This window comes from Ceraceosorus guamensis (assembly GCF_003144195.1).
Source record: "Ceraceosorus guamensis strain MCA 4658 unplaced genomic scaffold IE81scaffold_43, whole genome shotgun sequence".
NCBI lineage: Eukaryota > Fungi > Basidiomycota > Exobasidiomycetes > Ceraceosorales > Ceraceosoraceae > Ceraceosorus > Ceraceosorus guamensis.
In genome coordinates, this window is record NW_020290038.1 from 1 (window position 1) to 16309 (window position 16309).

General features: G+C 56.6%; 4 protein-coding genes across 4 annotated transcripts; 3 read left to right on the top strand and 1 right to left on the bottom strand.

The window, feature by feature from the left end:
* Positions 1 to 532: 532 nt before the first annotated feature.
* Positions 533 to 2297, top strand: IE81DRAFT_324521 (ribosomal protein S3Ae). Its single transcript, XM_025514256.1, has 4 exons — positions 533 to 564; positions 677 to 695; positions 956 to 1092; positions 1387 to 2297. The coding sequence occupies exons 1-4, from the start codon at positions 561 to 563 to the stop codon at positions 2001 to 2003; spliced, it is 777 nt and encodes a 258-aa protein (XP_025368547.1). The 5' UTR covers positions 533 to 560; the 3' UTR covers positions 2004 to 2297.
* Positions 2298 to 4082: 1785 nt separating this feature from the next.
* IE81DRAFT_330902 (hypothetical protein) lies at positions 4083 to 5087 on the top strand (the record flags this gene model as incomplete). Its single annotated transcript, XM_025515215.1, has 5 exons — positions 4083 to 4098; positions 4170 to 4444; positions 4524 to 4677; positions 4768 to 4879; positions 4949 to 5087. 5 exons carry the CDS (start codon positions 4083 to 4085, stop codon positions 5085 to 5087), a joined length of 696 nt encoding a protein of 231 aa, XP_025368548.1.
* Positions 5088 to 9962: 4875 nt separating this feature from the next.
* IE81DRAFT_367455 (hypothetical protein) lies at positions 9963 to 12236 on the top strand (the record flags this gene model as incomplete). The annotated part of the gene is made up of 1 exon (XM_025517082.1): positions 9963 to 12236. The coding sequence occupies one exon, from the start codon at positions 9963 to 9965 to the stop codon at positions 12234 to 12236; it is 2274 nt and encodes a 757-aa protein (XP_025368549.1).
* A 488-nt stretch (positions 12237 to 12724) lies between these two features.
* Positions 12725 to 14769, bottom strand: IE81DRAFT_291862 (MFS general substrate transporter; the record flags this gene model as incomplete). Its single annotated transcript, XM_025511924.1, has 3 exons — positions 12725 to 13954; positions 14033 to 14182; positions 14269 to 14769. The coding sequence occupies 3 exons, from the start codon at positions 14767 to 14769 to the stop codon at positions 12725 to 12727; spliced, it is 1881 nt and encodes a 626-aa protein (XP_025368550.1).
* Positions 14770 to 16309: the final 1540 nt, after the last annotated feature.

Here is a 16309-nt window from a genome sequence, read left to right on the forward strand (position 1 = left end):
CACACACACACACACACACACACACACACACACACACACACACACACACACACACACACACACAGCCGAGGCTGAATCTAGACGATGGACCGTTCCATCAGCTCAGGCTGCCCGCAAGCGGCTGCTGCTGATGCATCGCTTGGCTGCAAGCTGTGTAGACCCTGACGTGAGCAGAAGCGAGTTGAGCGTAAGCTTGACGTCATCATGAGCGCCGCGAGCGCATCACAAGCATCAAGCAGCAAGCAGCACGCATCCTTTTCCTGACGCAACCAACCCACAAAGTCCGACACGTGACAGACCCATGGCAGCTCGAGAGAATTCTGCGTCGCGCGTTGCAGCTGCGGTGAAGCCCATGCAAGCGCGTTCCCGGGCCCGCGGCTGCAGTCTGTGGGCGCCAACGCTCTCAGAGCCACGTGGTGTCTTCAGCCCTTCTTGCATGAGCGCGAAGATGAAGGTGCGCCGCAAGCAGCAGTCATGAATGCGACGGCGCCCGCAACTCAACCCATTCACCTTCATCTACCAATCCCTCAAGACTTGATTCACTCACAAAATTCGACATCATGGGTGAGTTGCAGCGCATCTTGAGCTCAACGTCCTCGCTGGCTTCCACACGCGTCTCCGCCGTGAGATGGTGGTCCTTGTTGCTGACACGGCCACACTTTCGTCCCATCTGTAGCTGTCGGCAAGAACAAGAAGTGCGTTGTGCTACAATCGTGTTGACCGGTACGAGTGATGGATCAGAATTTGCGGCGGTGGTAGGCTGCATGGGGACAGGCGGACACGTTGTTTCGCGAGGAAATTGAGCGTGGACGAGGGAGGGGCGGGAGGCTCCATCATTCTGCCAGGCGCTTTGAGGAGCATGTAGCAAAGATTTGGGCAGCGCCAATTGTACAAGAATCACGCGGTGAGATGCTGAGATGCTGATACGCTTTGCTTTCGTCCTTTTCTCAAACAGGCTTTCCAAGCGCGGTGGTATCAAGAAGAAGACGGTGGACCCCTTCACCCGTAAGGAGTGGTACAACCTCCGTGCCCCTCTCTTCTTCTCCCAACGTGACCTTGGCCGAACCCCAGTCAACCGATCTCAGGGACTGAGTGAGTGTCCTCTACACGGCATTCGGAGAGCGAAAAAGGGTGCACCGCCGGGGCATGGGGTTGGGACGTTTGGTGGAGCGCGTTGCGATGGGATTGGCGGATCGACTCACGCATTTCGCCAGTTGGCAAAGGCAGACTGCGTGTCATGAATCAGTATCTGTGCAGTGACAGACGGATGTACGCCTGGTCAAACGAGAAGATCGGCGGCTTCGAGCGGGGCGGAGGACCGGCCGTGTCCCACCCTCGGGTTGAAAGCTGACTACGACTGACCACGACTGTTTCTTTACCATGCAGAGAACGCCAACGATGCTCTCAAGGGACGTGTCATCGAGGCTTCCCTTGCGGACTTGAACAAAGACGATGAGCAGACTTTCCGCAAGTTCAAGCTGCGTGTTGAAGAGGTTCAGGGTCGCACCTGCCTCACCAACTTTTACGGCATGGACTTCACTTCCGACAAGATTCGTAGTCTTGTTCGCAAGTGGCAGAGCCTGATCGAGGCTCACCAGGACGTCAAAACCACCGACGGCTACCTTCTCCGTGTCTTCGTCTTCGCTACCACTAGGAAGCGCGCAAACCAAGTCCGCAAGACCGCATACGCCCAATCTTCTCAGATCAGGCAAATCCGTCACAAGATGTTCGACATCGTCAACCGCGAGGCATCAGGCTGCGACATCAAGGAGCTGATTGCCAAGCTGATTCCCGAGGTCATTGGCCGAGAGATCGAGAAGGCCTGCCAAGGCATCTACCCCTTGCAGAACGTCTACGTTCGCAAAGTCAAGGTGCTCAAGGCTCCCAAGTTCGACCTCAACAGACTCTACGAGCTTCACGGATCATCCTCTAACGATGACACCGGCTCAAAGATCAAGTCGACCGGAGAATTCAAGGAAGGACCCGCGCTCACCAGCGTTTAAAGTGTTGACCGCGCATCTTTCCACTTCTACTTCGACGAGGTCTTGGCCCTGCTCTCATGTCGTTCTCTTGCCTCGGCTGTACTCCCACCATCATGTCATGCACACTCAAAACGACCCGCAGGATCGGCGGGTCCTGCGCTCGTGCTCCATGCAACATCCGGACCATCATTTTAGTCGATGGATCCAAACGTGCGACGCTCGGCGAGCTAGCACGTCAATCTCCGCAATACAAAATCACTTGAGACGCTCAGGCTAAAGATATTTTGTCGAGTGATGAAAACATTGGATTCGTGATGGGCTCTCTGCGATGTTGTCGGCGCGACACCTGGTCTGAATGTGACGATGACGGCTGAACGCAAACCCTCCTGCTGCCGCCTTTGAATCTTGAATGTGTTGACGGATCGTCCGGCTGCTTCGGTCAGCTGATGCTGGCAAGCTGGCCGGATTGATGGGGCGCTTCAGAATCGATCGCACTCGGAGTGCTAGGCATGCAGAAGGTGCTGGGAATCTGATCGCGTGCATGGCGGTCAGCTTGCTCAGTCAAAAGTCACGTAAACAGCAGCCACGGTAGTCACGCGCTACAATCCCAAATGCCTGATGTGCGCAGCAGCCGCGAGGCTTCATGTGCCGGGCCTCTGCTGCAGCAGTCGTGAGTGAAGACGCGCTGCTGGCGGCCTACTGCGTAGCTGTCGCAGGGCGCCACTGCGATCGAGGCGCTTGCCGCGCGCTCCGCTGCACGCGCGCCTCGCTGTGAAAGGATTAAGCGAACAGCTCTGCCAAGAGCGCGACGCCGCTTGTTTCCCATCTCACACCATCACCAGCATCGCTCACGCGACATTGCCAACATACCTCCCACTCTGCCTTCGACCTCTAAGTCCAGCCTACATCCGCCCTCGGCGCATTCAACGCATACATTACTCTGCACGTCGACCCTACGATATCGACGACCACACATCAGCTCAAATTCGACAGAAAAAATAGAACAAAATGGTCAGCATCAGATCCTTTCTCGGCTCCACTTCTCGGTTTCTATCTCCAAAGCCTTAGCAGGGCGATGGTGCTCGGGCTTGTACCGTCGCTTCCGAACGCTGCTTCTCAAAGCTTGTTCATGTGCCCAGTCCAAGGTTAGCCAAAGCTACCATTCTGGCCACGGGATCAACTGTTGTTCTGTGCCCTCACAGCGACCTTGCCGGTGCCCTCACGTGAAGACGATGTGTCTTGAGCGTGTCTCCCGGGGTCTCTGCAACCAACACGAAAGGCCAGATGTAGGAGGTCGCTGGTTCATCGAGCGCAGGCTCAAGGTCGCACTGAAAGAGTGCGGCCAAGCTGATGATCTCATCTGGCGAGGATTGGTTTGCGCTGGAAAAACCGCTACCTCTGGTTTACAGGTAGCGCGTGCGCCGCATGAAGCAGCACAGAGAAGGTACGGCCTATCGACAGCCCCGATCTGTTTCGGCGGCTACCATGCCACCTAGGTCAAGTCTGCTACAGAGATTCAATAGAGCACTCGAGCCAGCCTCAACGCCCAGTTACGCGGTCGGCTCCGGCGGCATCTCCATGCAAGAGATACCTAACGCACAGCTCAACGCAGTGGACGAAAGTCTAGGGTAGCGCGCCGTCCTGCGTGATCAGCTTCATCTCGTTCGTCTCCGCACCCCGTGGTATGCCGATAGCCAAGCGCGCGCGCGCGCACGTAGCCTGCCTTGCACCTGGTCCCATCCACCTCTACCAGCTACAAGACTGCTGTGAGGGTGGCGTCGAAGGCAATGCGATGTCGCGGAGCATTTGCGCCACGTCCCTTTGCGACGTTTTGTGCTACAGCCGGTAATGATTTGCCCAGTATTGCTCCAAACGGCCACACTTTCAGCCGTGGGCGGAGACACCAGCCGCAGCTACTCGTCGTCCACGTCTCTCATGTCTCTCGATCCTTGCCGCCGCGCCCGACCACTGCCAATGGCGGGATCAGCCACAAGATGTATGCATCTCTTATCTGACACCTCTTTGCCCTTTCATCCTCATCTCTCCGTCAATTCGCCTCGCCTCGTGCTCACGCCTGCGACGCCTTGGCGGCCTCAGTCTATGAACATTGACAAATGTAAGCATCAGCGCCGACGTAAGCAACCTTCTGGACTGTCTCACTGAAAGGATTCATCACCTTCACTTCAGCGCTGGACGAGCTTGTGGCTGCCAACCCAAAGAAGGGCGGACCCAAGGGTCGTCGTGGAGGAGGACCGCGTCGCAGCGGTGGCTCGGCAGGCGTTCACGCCAAGGCTGCCGCGCTTGGCAAAGCTTCTCTTGGACGTGCTCCCCCTACCGGTCCTGCCAACAACCGCAATCGTGGACCTGTCATCATCCCCGGTCGCGCTCCTGGCGGCGGACCCCTGAACAGCAAGATTATCGTCTCGAACTTGCCGGTCGATGTCACTGAGCCTCAGGTCAAGGTCAGCATCGCCACCACAGGCTCCGGTCTCCTCTTGCTCTTGAGCTGATCGAGTTGTGTAATCTCTGCACCCTACATAGGAACTCTTTTCAACTTCCATTGGACCACTCAGACGCGTTCAGATGAGCTTCCGCGCCAATGGCCAGTCCACCGGCACTGTGACTGTTGAGTTCCAGCGTCCCGACGACGCCAACCGCGCCTATCAGCAGTACAACAACCGCCTCATTGACGGCAGTGAGTCCTGCTCTGTGGCGATGGGATTGCATCCAGACGAGTCGAGTCCTTGTATTCACAACCAACACACTTGACCACCGCAAACCCTAGAGAAACCCATCAAGATCGAGGTTGTCGTCGACCCTGCACAAGCCGCCGCTATTGCCGCTCAGCAGGCTGCCGTTGCCCAAAGTGTCCGCGGAGCTCCCAGCCAACGCGGAAAGTGAGTCCTCTCGCGAGCTTGACGCTGTCCATGACGATCGTCTCTGACTCTGGCTCCGTAATCTGACAGGGCCGCGGCTCGTGGACGTGGAGCTGCTCGTGGACGCGGCGCTCGTCCTAAGCGCGAGGCCAGGCCTAAGAAGACCGTTGAGGACTTGGACGCAGAGATGGACGTCTACGTGGGAGAGAGCAGCGGTGCTCAGTCTTAGGTTGCGTGTTCGCCACATACAGCACGGCCAGCACCTTTCTAGTCACCGCCCCTCTTCCAAAGAAGCGCAAGTCAACCAACACAGATTTTGCGCACCCAGTCTCAGGTAGTGGCCTGTAACCACACACATCGAATCATATGATCTTACGACGCGCTTCGCATGTCGCACGCGAGCTGATTTGCTTCCTGAGGGGCATCATTTTCGCACGCACCCGACATTCAAGATTCGGAGGCAGCGGGCGATTTGCTGACCGCACAAAGCAGCTATGTACTCACTTCGTGGTACTCACATTGTATGCGAGAAGCGCAAACGCCTAGGCTTCTTCTCAATGTCTTCCCGCGAATGTGGGCTGCCTGCATTGATTGATTTTCAGTGGCTTTCGTTCGGGAGTCCTTTCTTCAGCAGGCAAACGCTAAAGTCATCATTATTGAAGCGCCGACTGAATTCCTGCACACCCTTGGTGTGTTCCGTACATGTGCGTGCTGGACGTGGCGATAGCGATAATATCCAGCGTGCAGAGCGATGCGCTTGCCCTCGCTAAGCCGGATAAACATGTAGTCACGAACTCAATGGTTGTATTGGATGTACATCCGGCTCGTGATGAAAGCCACACACTGTGGGGAGTAGGCGATTGCAAGTGATGGACGCACGGACAGGATGGTCAGAATCGCCTGATCTCAATCTTGTGCGCGCAAACACGGATATAGAGAAGCAGGAAGCAAGAAGCAAGAATGCACCTCTGCCGCGCGTCGCTCGCTTCCAGTCAGAGTCGTGCGTGCGAGTCTGGTCTCGGTCCTTGAGCCACGATGGAAAGATGAAGAGGCGGAAGAGCTTCAGAGCGAAGCCTTCGAATGGTGAGAGCGCGCCGACTGGCGCTGAGTCTCGCAGCAATTCTTCTCGAATAGTCTGCGTTGGGCTCTCCTATCACGATCACGACACTCATGGCTCACGACTGCTATCTTTGGCCCCAGCGCGTCGGTTGCTCTGTGCCTCGGCAAAGGGCGCGCCGGACGACTGCTTGCGACGCTCGATCTGTAGCGCCCATACACTCTGACGGTAGCTTCGCGACGCTGTAAAGAGCGGGCAGCTTTCCTGCTGCCACCCGTAGCTTCGGGTTCTGGTTCCAGACACGTTCCTTCACCATTCATGCCCGGTGCGAAAGGGCCGCTTGCCTCGTGATTCATCACTCACTTCACAACAGCCACCTCGAGATTGTCAACTCCCATGCAGCTGGAGGTGCTTCAGTAAAGCACAATCTAGTCGCAATGAAATGGCTGCGGGAGAAGTCTTGAAGTCTCTCATGAAACCCCAATTTGAGCCTTGAGATTGCGACTGCAAAGGCAGCACTCGATTCACATTAAAGGCTCGTTGCTGACTCCGATGAGCAGGCACCTGCGCTGCGACGGTTGCGTGCCCATCAAACCCCGATACACTTAAAGACTGTAAGTGAAGACGAGCGCTGCTGATGCTTCTTGTCGGGCGCTGAAATTGGACGCACTTGCCCCTTTCGGAACCGCGCTGAGCAAGATCGGGATCTGGTTCGCTTCCAAGGAAGATAGAGCAAAGGTACCCCGCAGCGATGATCATGATGACAAGGCGAGCAAGGCCAGAAGAGCAAGCGTCATTTGTTAGACACGTTACGAAGTTCTGTGTAGAAGGAGAACAAAGGTCAAGTCGATCACGCAGTTGCGGTGAGCTGATGATTCTCATAGTAGGGACTTTGAGCCTGAGGACCACCCTGCACTCGCGCACGCACGATCAAAGTTGAGACCATGCTCTACCTCCCAAATCCTGCAGTGAACCTCTCGACCTCGACCTCGATGCGGCCGAGCGGTCGAATTCCCGATTCACGCCGCGTCGGTCCCATCTACGTGTGTGACGGAAGGCATAAGTGCGCGCGACGACCCCTCGATCGTTCTCAAGGCAACTTCAGGGCTGGTGGGTGGCCAAGCGACTCATTAGAGTTGTGAGTCAAGAGTGCTCGAGCCCCCACCAAGGACCCTTCTGGGTGGCGTCATCAGTTTCCAGCGGCGGCGGAGACAAGCACGGGCTCTTTCGTGCGTTCGCAGGTCTTATCTCGCACAAAAGCGGTCGGTCGGATAATGGCGTACACGCGTCGAGAGGGCCAAGTCTCATGCGTGCAATCGTTTGACGTATGACAACAGAGGGAACTGCAACTTCGCTCAACTCTGCGTGCATGTATGTGGGACCAAACCAAGCCAGCGCGGCAGAAGCTAGAGGATCCTCGCGATGTCGTGCTTGTACATGATCAGAACGCAGCTGATGATGCCGCCTATAGCTGCATGCTGCCGCGTGAAACCTTTCAACCCCGCTTGCTGTGAGTCTTGGACTGCTTTCGCCCTGCTGCAGCACTTTCGCAGACCGCACCTGTAAGTGCTTAAATGCGATAACGGACCTTGACTCGATGTGCTATATAGTGGTGACAGCCCGTCGTGTACGAGTCATCAGCCTGCAACGCGGAAATTGGCATTCTATTCATGATTGGACTACAAATCATTATTGATGCACCATCAGCTTTGCAGACCACCGTCAAGTCACACATAGTGCTCTTGGCTTGATAACGAACCGTACCAATTAATGACCGGCCCATGTGATCCATGGGACAGGGTACTACATTAGTAGTGTGTGAATCACGAATGCTTGCATGGGCGAGATCGAGCCTACCACGTCGAAATACCCTAATTGCTAATGATGGGGTTCGTGCATGATGGATGGCGGGGCTCCAAATACTTTGCCGGTCTCTGAGTAATGAGGCGGATGCAAAGCACGAGCGAAGGCAGGCGGAAGGACGAAATCGCGAACGTCACTCTTGCGTTGGTGCCTTGACGGAGGCGCGCCGACCGTCGACAGGCGTGAGCACCTTCGCCCTAATGCAGTCAATGCCCAGCAGTGTCAGGAGTGTCAGGAACCGTCAGGGGATGGCGGAGACAGGTCAAGAGCCTTTCTCCAGCAAGTCGGCACCCGTAGGTGCGCTTGCTCGACCTGTGTAGCCAGCGTCACGCAGCGGCTCGCAGACTCATCACGCATCACTGCTGCGCACAAGCTAGCACGCACCAGCTTCTGCAAGCCTGCGACAGATGCGCGTCTCAGCTGAGGGTGATACCGGTGATTGGGATCTGCGCTGCCTCGCCCCACATTAAGTACGCTTTGCGTGAAGATCCGGAAGCAATTGATTCCTTTTGTTATGATGATCCTTATGCGTGTTTTACTGCAAAAGCAGACAACCAAATTCACGCATTGTTATTGCTGGGTCTTGATGGGCGCGCATATAGTGAATATTCAAGAAATGCTGCATGCAGAGTGAGCAAGTCGGTGACTAGCCGGGCCGCGCCGCGCTGTCATGCAATTACATATGTAAGCCTCAATGCTTGGTTTCAGACCCACATAATCTCTGCGGCTTGTCTCGCACGCCTTTCACGCCATCATGAAGGCCATGGAACACGCTGCGCTCATCGACAGCGTCAAAAGACAGGGACATCCATCGGTCACATTGGCCAGCATCATGTGTTGGATCAATCGGAGCTTCGTACTATACCAACGACTAGCTGCCCGCTCAATTCTCTTAGCTGCACCTTAATGTGGATAATCGCAACCGCGATATAGGCAATGGCGGTGAGCAGCTTCGAGCATCGCTCGTGACCACCACGGGTAGCGGAGTTATTGGTTTTGTAACCCTTGCATTCGGCAAAGTTGCCGGAGTGCATCACAGGCTCGGCAGATGGTCAGTCGTCTTTAAAAAAGCGTGCAGCTGTAGGTGGGCGGAAGCAGCTTGCTGGTCCTCTCACCTAGCTGTCGAACAAGACCCCTCTGGCCGACCATCCACAGAGTCTGGCAGAGCGCCAGTCAAGGCTGCGATTGCGATTGTGACCTGATGTAGGTCGCAGTCTTGGCTTGTCCACGCGCTCAGGAACAGTCGTGAGTCAGCCATGGCTGTGCACCAATTAAGAAACGGATCGCGATGCGCAGCACCCATCAATGCATGCTGGCATGCATCATCGTTCCTGCTGGATTGCGGAGCAACCTGCCCGATTAATCGGAGCTGCCATGCGAAAGCGCTGCAGCATTCACTCACACTACTCGACTTTTGATGCCCGCGTCACCTGTGGTGCGCCGCCTACAGCAGCATCGCAGCCGAGCGGCTTTTGATCACTGTTGCGAGTTGCGTCCTTGTAGCAAGATATTCGATTATTACCCTTCGGCACCACTTTGACTAGCCGTGTCTTGCTTGTGTTCCTGTTCTGCGCTTGAACACCGCGGCAGCAGCGCTGTGGGAATCGTCGGCGTATGTCTTACGGTACTCGAGTGCTCATCTTAGCGATCCATGCAGCGTCCGTCACTCACGTTAATTGCTTTCACCCTCGAACGAGCCTCGCTTTGGGTGGATCTACGCGCCGAACGAGCCTCCTTTCATGCGACTGCCGCCTCACCAACCGAAACAGCGGCTCGGTCAAATCTCACCTGAACCGGTGCGACGGCTGCTGACATCCCTCCCCCCCGTCGGCTTGACCCCTGACGAGGTGTATTGCTCATAAGGTTGGGCTCCTGTTCGTCTGTCAAGGCCTCGTCGCGCTCCCACCTCTCTGGACCACTACACCCACCATCACGATCCCAGCCCCCTACCTTTCTCACGGTGTTGGCCGTCCGTCCTTGATCTTCCCCATACGTTCGGAAGTGCCAGGCCCAACCAACGCACCGGAAATGGCCATCAAGCTGCTGTCACGATGGCGCGGTCATCATGCGCTCGACGCAGAGCGAAGCGGAGGTCCATGTGAGGTCGCGTCCAAGCCCACAAGGAACCATTACCACACTGGCGCTGCCCAAGACATGCAACCGAGTTCGACCCATCATTCCACGATGCACACGCGGAGCGAGGCGCGCACTGTCAAGCCGAGGCCAGCACCAATCACCGTCGCCCATGATCGTATTCAGCAACCACTCAGGCACGGTTCGACGTCGTCCGTAGCCTCCACTTCGTGCAGTTCTGGCGTGTCTTGTCCGGATCAGTACGAGTTAGATTTGTCTGCTACTGGTCTCACTTCGTCTAGCTTTGACGAGGGGGGCGCATATGGTCGATCTCCCAGATCAAGTCGACCAGCGAAGCTTCATTGGGCAAGCACCGAAGGATTGAGCACGCTACCGACTTCGCCGCTCAGCTGGGCGACCACACCTCTCAGCGCCACCAGCTTCGGAGGCTACGCAACGCCATACGATGACGGCGAAGTGCAAGAGCATCTAGCGGACGCAGAAGAGCCATCTTGCTCTTCGAGGAGATCCTCGTCCAGCATGTCGCGAACAGTGACAGAGCTTGATAAGTTCATGCAGCGTGAAAGGCGGCCGTCCATCGCTTCCATAGCGTCAAGTGTCGATTCGACCACGCGATACAACGACAGCTTGCTACGGAAAGCCGGGCGCAGACTGGGCCTCAAGTCCAGTCAGTCGTCTTTGGCACCTGCTTTCGGCAGTCTTGAGGGGTCGCCAAGGGCTCAGGACAACGGACGGACACCCTCTGCGAGTAGACCTGCTAGCAGTGGCGGCAAGAAAGCGATGAAAGCTTTCAAGAGTACAGCTGAGCGTCCTAGTGATCGACACAGGTCAGAAGCGATCGTCAAGACCGCATCTACGCAGCCATCTCCTGTGATTGCCCACGGCTTGCCGTCGCCAATGAGCGCGTCTCAGCAAGACGAGCCCACCTCGAGCACTGCTGCTGATCATTACGCACAACGGAAATGGCTTACCAGACGCTCAGTGCAGCCAAAGTCCAAAAGGCCGATGACTGCAGACTCAAACTCGTCACGATCACCACGATCGCCCTTCTTCCCTTTCGGAGCGACCTGCAGTCACCTCAGCTCCTCGTCTCCGAAATCGACGTCCATAGCGGATGTAGTCAAGAGATTGAGCCCGCCTCCTGTCGGTCTTCCGGTGCTTGACTTTGCAGAGCGTGTTGAGCTCGTCTGTCGAGCTGCCGAGAGCTCGGCAGCACTGGACGCATCGCCTGGCGGCGCTTGCAAAGACTGCAGGCCGGGAAGCCGAGCTCGCAGAGCCAATGAGAGTCGAGCCCTCTCTAAAGAGAAATTGGAGCAGCGATTCGTTGCGATCGAACTTCAAGCTCAGAAAGAAATGTGGCTGCTGTTGGCCAATCGCGGCGCCTGCAAGGATGTGATCGAGTCCTTGCATTTGCCCCGCGTCTTTCTGGAAGCCAGACATCGCCTCGGGATAGACCCCTCGGCTTCGCAATTCGGCGTTTTCACGAGCTCTTCGCCTCTTCGACCGAGGTTCATGGAGTCTGGCTTAGTGGTCGCAAGCAGCAGCGATCTGCCGCCACAGCCTCAGACTGCGCATCCCAGCAGTGTGGACCCGAAGGCGTTCAGTGCAGCGCGGCACGGTCCTTCTACACCGAATGGCACCATCTCACTGACCCCAGCTCCGCGGAAACGTCGCCCACGCACAGCGCCCGAACCCGAGCCTGAGCTGGAGGAAGTACGAGAGCGCGAGCTTCGAACCGAGCACAAGATCACTCCTGAGCGGCTGGCCGCCTTGCCTAAGGTCAAGCTCACAAAGGATCAACTTGCATTGTTACGAAGCAGGGCGCCAAGCACGACGTCGACGCTCCCTCTGCACTTGACGTCCGCTTCACAGCATCGAGGTGGTGCCGCGACGACGTCTCGATCGACACATGATCCAGCTGCGGCTTTCAAATCTCGCTCTCAGCACAACTCCTCCCCGAAAGTGTCTGCCCTTGGCGTCTTGACCCCTGCAAACTTTTCGCGCCAGATCATACGAGCCCCGCCGTCTGATTTGAGCTTGGGCGGAGCAAACCCAGCAAGAGTCTCTGCAGAACTTGCCGGGCATAGCGATGCCGAGAGCTCAGTGCACAGCAATTCTTCCGATTCTCTTCGCCATGTCACTGCTCCTCGACGCAACCATCGCGCAGGACACGATGATCAGCCCGCCGACTTAGTGTCGTCGCCCAGCATGAAGAGTTCGCTGAGGGAAAGCGTCGAGACGGCACGGACAGAGGAGACGGCTGGTTCGACACACGACTTTATCTCGCCCGGTGGCATGATTCACGCGCCCACCTTGCACAATGCACTCGCTTTGGATCACAAGCACTCGATGGCCTCTTCTTGAGCCAACAACTTTTTTCCTGCCGCCTCTTTGTATTTGTTGCTTGCACTTGATCTCATATACACGCATCAGCTTTGGCCACCCCTTGCATTCATTTCGCAAAGCAATCACACTCATTCGCTCGACGCCCGCATCCTCTCATGAGCAGACGTTTTCAATGCTGCAGTCGACATAAGAGAGCGCGCGGAGATGCGAGACGGCTTACGAGTCTATTTCGGCAAGAGTCAAGTGATTTTCAATGCCGTCAGCCCGAGCACGTGAGGCGTATGTGAGTTGCATGGGCATTGCAATCTGAAGCATGAAGTGGTGAGCGTCAAAGCGACCGGTGACAGTACAAATACAATTGCGCGGTCCGGAATTGCGATAGCATGAAGGTGCACGTGGTAAAGAAAAGAAGAGGATCTGCGTGGAAAGATGTTCGGACAATGTCGGATAGGAGATGGAGCAGTAGGGAAAAAGGCGAGGGTCCTTGTGGTGGCAGGTTGCGCACCTCACTGGCGGAATTTGAAGCGTTCTCTCAGCTGCTCGCCGTAGCGGTATAGAACAATGGGTACGGGCACGGCAAGAAGCGAGATGCCGGCAAGGAAAGTGCTCCCACCTCCAAAGCCCCATGCAACGAACATTTGCTGAGCGAAGAGCGGGAATACAGCGGCGAGGATGCTTCGCACGAGGACGGCGCAGGCTGTTGCTGATGCCGAGAAGGGAATGAAGGCGTCGACGAGATAGACGAGGATAACTTGAAAGGGCAAGATGGAACCCATACCCACGAGGTATGAGCCTACCAGCGGAGCTACCCAGTGCACGCGCTGGTCTGCTGCCCATCCAAAAATGACGAGACCCATGGGCAGAATAATCATGCCCAAGAGGCAAAGCGGCAGACGATATTCTGGTCGACCTTTTCGGACGGGCATGGGCAGTGCAGGCGTCGTGACCCGTGCGTCAGCTTTGTTTCCGGCCGCATGCTTCTCCGCTACGGGAGCTTCCGAGGAGTGTGGCGTCGGCGCAACTTTTTCCGCGGAGACAGGTGCTGCTACGGGTGGCATGGCGCTAGCTTCCATGTCATGCTCCCGTTGAGCAATGCCGATGTGCTTGGAGTCAGCCATTCTGGCCTCGATGACCTCTGGCAGGTCGAACAAGAACCAGCCAAGCTTGCCATTAGAAGCGACGAGACGACGATAGATGGAATCCTGCAACAGGACATTGATCAAAGCAGCCGTCAAGAATCCCAACCCAAGACCAATATAGGTGAGGCCAGCAGGACCGGGCTTCCAATCGTAGGTAGGCAGCTGGTCCGGTCTGGGCGCCTCCTCGTCTGGCTCTCGGTGCTGATAAAGCAGCGGGTGCTGTGTCAGGAACAGGAAGATGATGCCGTAGATGAAACCCATGTAGATGGAGAAGACGGCACAGATGGGGTTGGTGAAAAGCAGCCGAAAAGGTCGAGTAAAGGCGACTTTGGTCTTGGTGCGGGCGGCGACGCCCGGCGTGACTTCGAAAAGAACCCGGCGCACCAGACTCATGCCTCTCGGTGCGCCAGATGTGGCGGCACGGCGAAGCAAGTCCTCCTCCATGGCGGCTTCCGTGGGATCTAATCCGTTTGCAACGGCAGCGGGAAGCTGGTCGAGGCGCTCTTTGGCCGCCCTCCGTTTTTTGCGTTCCAGTAGTACGGGTGCATAGGTCTCACGAAGTAACGCAGCGATGATGAAGAGGACGGCGCCAGACAACTGATGAGCAATAGAAAGCATCGACATTATCAGTTAGCGACGATTGGTTTTGCTGGTAATGCCATCGATCGAACTCACGATGGTCAGTGTCCACAGAAGCCAACGCCAAGATCTGATATCCTGAACGATCCAACCGCCAGCTACGGTACCGCATACAGGTCCGAGCAGTGGACCAAGACCGTAGAGCGATTGTGCACGACCGCGCTCGTTAGGAGCGAACATGTCACCCTGAGAGAGTACGATGCAATGAGCGTGCGGCAAAGGGCTCAGCCTGATGGCGGCGGCTAGCGCGACGATCAATGGCAAGTACTTACGATGCTACCTGCGCCAAGACTTGGTCCCGCACTGCCTGCTGCGCCAGCTAGGAATCGAAGGATGATGAGGGCGGTCATGTTGGGAGCGACGGCAGTGGCGACGTTGAAAGCTACAAAGACGAGCGAAGAGAGGACGTAGACAGGTTGTCTGCCTTTGAGCTCGCTGGCTGGCGCAAGCAAGAACGGTCCCATGCCAAGGCCCAAGACAAACATCGAGACGGGCAACAGCGCAACCGTTCGACTTGGCAAATTGAATTCCCTATCGACGAAAGGCGAACCTGGAACGACGATTGAGGAGCCCAACGGTGATATGAAGCCCATGAAGCTGATGATGGCTGCAGTCGACCATTTTCGAGGTGAGCTCCAGTTTCGAGGATCCTCGTAGCCTACGAGCTTGACGTCGGACAGATCCGAAAGCTTTTTTGGCGGCGCTTCATGCGTCGATGCGGCCCTCGAGTCTCTGAGTACGGCAGGTGCCGGTGGAGAAAGATTGCCCAACATGCCAGGCCGGAACGCGGTCCTGCGGCTGGAAGGATCCGTGGAAGGATCCGCTTCGATTTCCATCGCTCCGCAGCAAAAGCGGGTCAACGCCTTGACGATGAGATCCTTGGTGGAGTGACGGGATGCGACGCGATGGAGGGAAGATGGTTGTGATGGTGAAGAGAGGGGTCCAGCATCATTGACAGCTTTGCCATCTCTGCGAGCTGCGGAAGGGGCAGATGAGGGAGGATTGACTGATGGGTTGACCGTGGATCGCAGGTGTGCTGTCGACGTTTGTGAGCGTTCGGCACGATGGTGGCCGGCGCCCGCCATCGAGTGTGCCTGCGACGTGCCGACCATCGTGGTTTGCTTGCACTTTGACTAGCGACTTTGGAAGCTCACGAGTGCAAGTGAATCGTGCCGATGATGGATTGCACCGCTGTACGCTGCTGGACGTTGGCTTGCGAGTGCTGCCCTGAGATCGCAAGGCGGTCAGGTAGGTCGGGTCGAGGGGCGACCTGCTGACCGGACAGACTTCGGGCACATCGGAGTGAGCGAGGAAGGGAGTCTGAGGGATGTGATCGGGATTCCCAACAGAAAACGGCCCAAGCACGAGCCTGGAGAGCGAGCGCAGACTACTTCATTGACAGTTCAATGGCCGAGTGCACAGGCTTGTGGCTGGACCGGTGCAGCGGTAGCCTCTGCTGAAGATGTTTGACAAGCGCGAGAGCGCGGCAAGAGGCTGCTCACTCGCTTGCTCGACGACGAGACGGGGCAAAGGCAAGCAAGCGAGATAGAATCCAACTTCCGCGGAGGTTTCGGCAAGGAGGGAGGGGAGCAAAGGGAAGCGCTGGCCAAGGAGCTGGAAGTAGAGAGCGCGAGCAGGATGGGCCAGCATGAGAGCTCGTGTCTGTTAGCCGTAGCGTGAGCGCCTATTGAAAAAGTGCAGCGAGGACGAGTAGTGAGTGCTGCATGCTTGTATGAACGATCATCGAGCATTCACTCACTCATCTCGTCTGCTTTCCCGCCCGTCGCCTGCCTGTCTGCGGCTGTCTGCTTGCTGCTGTGCGCTTGATGGCGATCTGCATGCATGCATGCATGCACGCCAGTCTCACACGCACACACGCAGCACCGGCACAGCAGTCAGTGAGTTCAAGTTCCGAATGGCTTTGCCGGTTCGGCACGGCGGCCGGCTCGCTGCAGCTGCAGCTGCATCTGGGAGATAAATCAGCGCGGCAGCTAGGCTTTGTCCCTGCCGCACACTCAACACTCAACTCTCACCTACTCCACTCGTGACTGCCGAGGCATGATGCCGTCCGTGCCACTCTCCCAATCCTGACTGTGACTGCGACTCTTGATTACGGGCAGGGGCTTGCTCGTGCCGAGGCAACAGCGGATTAGTGGTAGCCAAGACCTCGATCGCGGCTCACGACTGCCTCCTTTTCGCAATCCGCTAAAATTCTCGCCGTCACGAGGCTGTTACTCTTGACTAGCTCTTCATGTGAATTCGATTGTTGTAGTCTTTGAGTCAGTCAACTCCAAACGTGCTGAATCCGAATTG

Excerpts from the sequence above, each read along its gene's own strand:
- IE81DRAFT_324521 (XM_025514256.1), top strand. Across the intron at positions 1,093-1,386 it reads CAACCGATCTCAGGGACTGA|AGAACGCCAACGATGCTCTC; the intron begins GTGAGTGTCCTC and ends TTTACCATGCAG.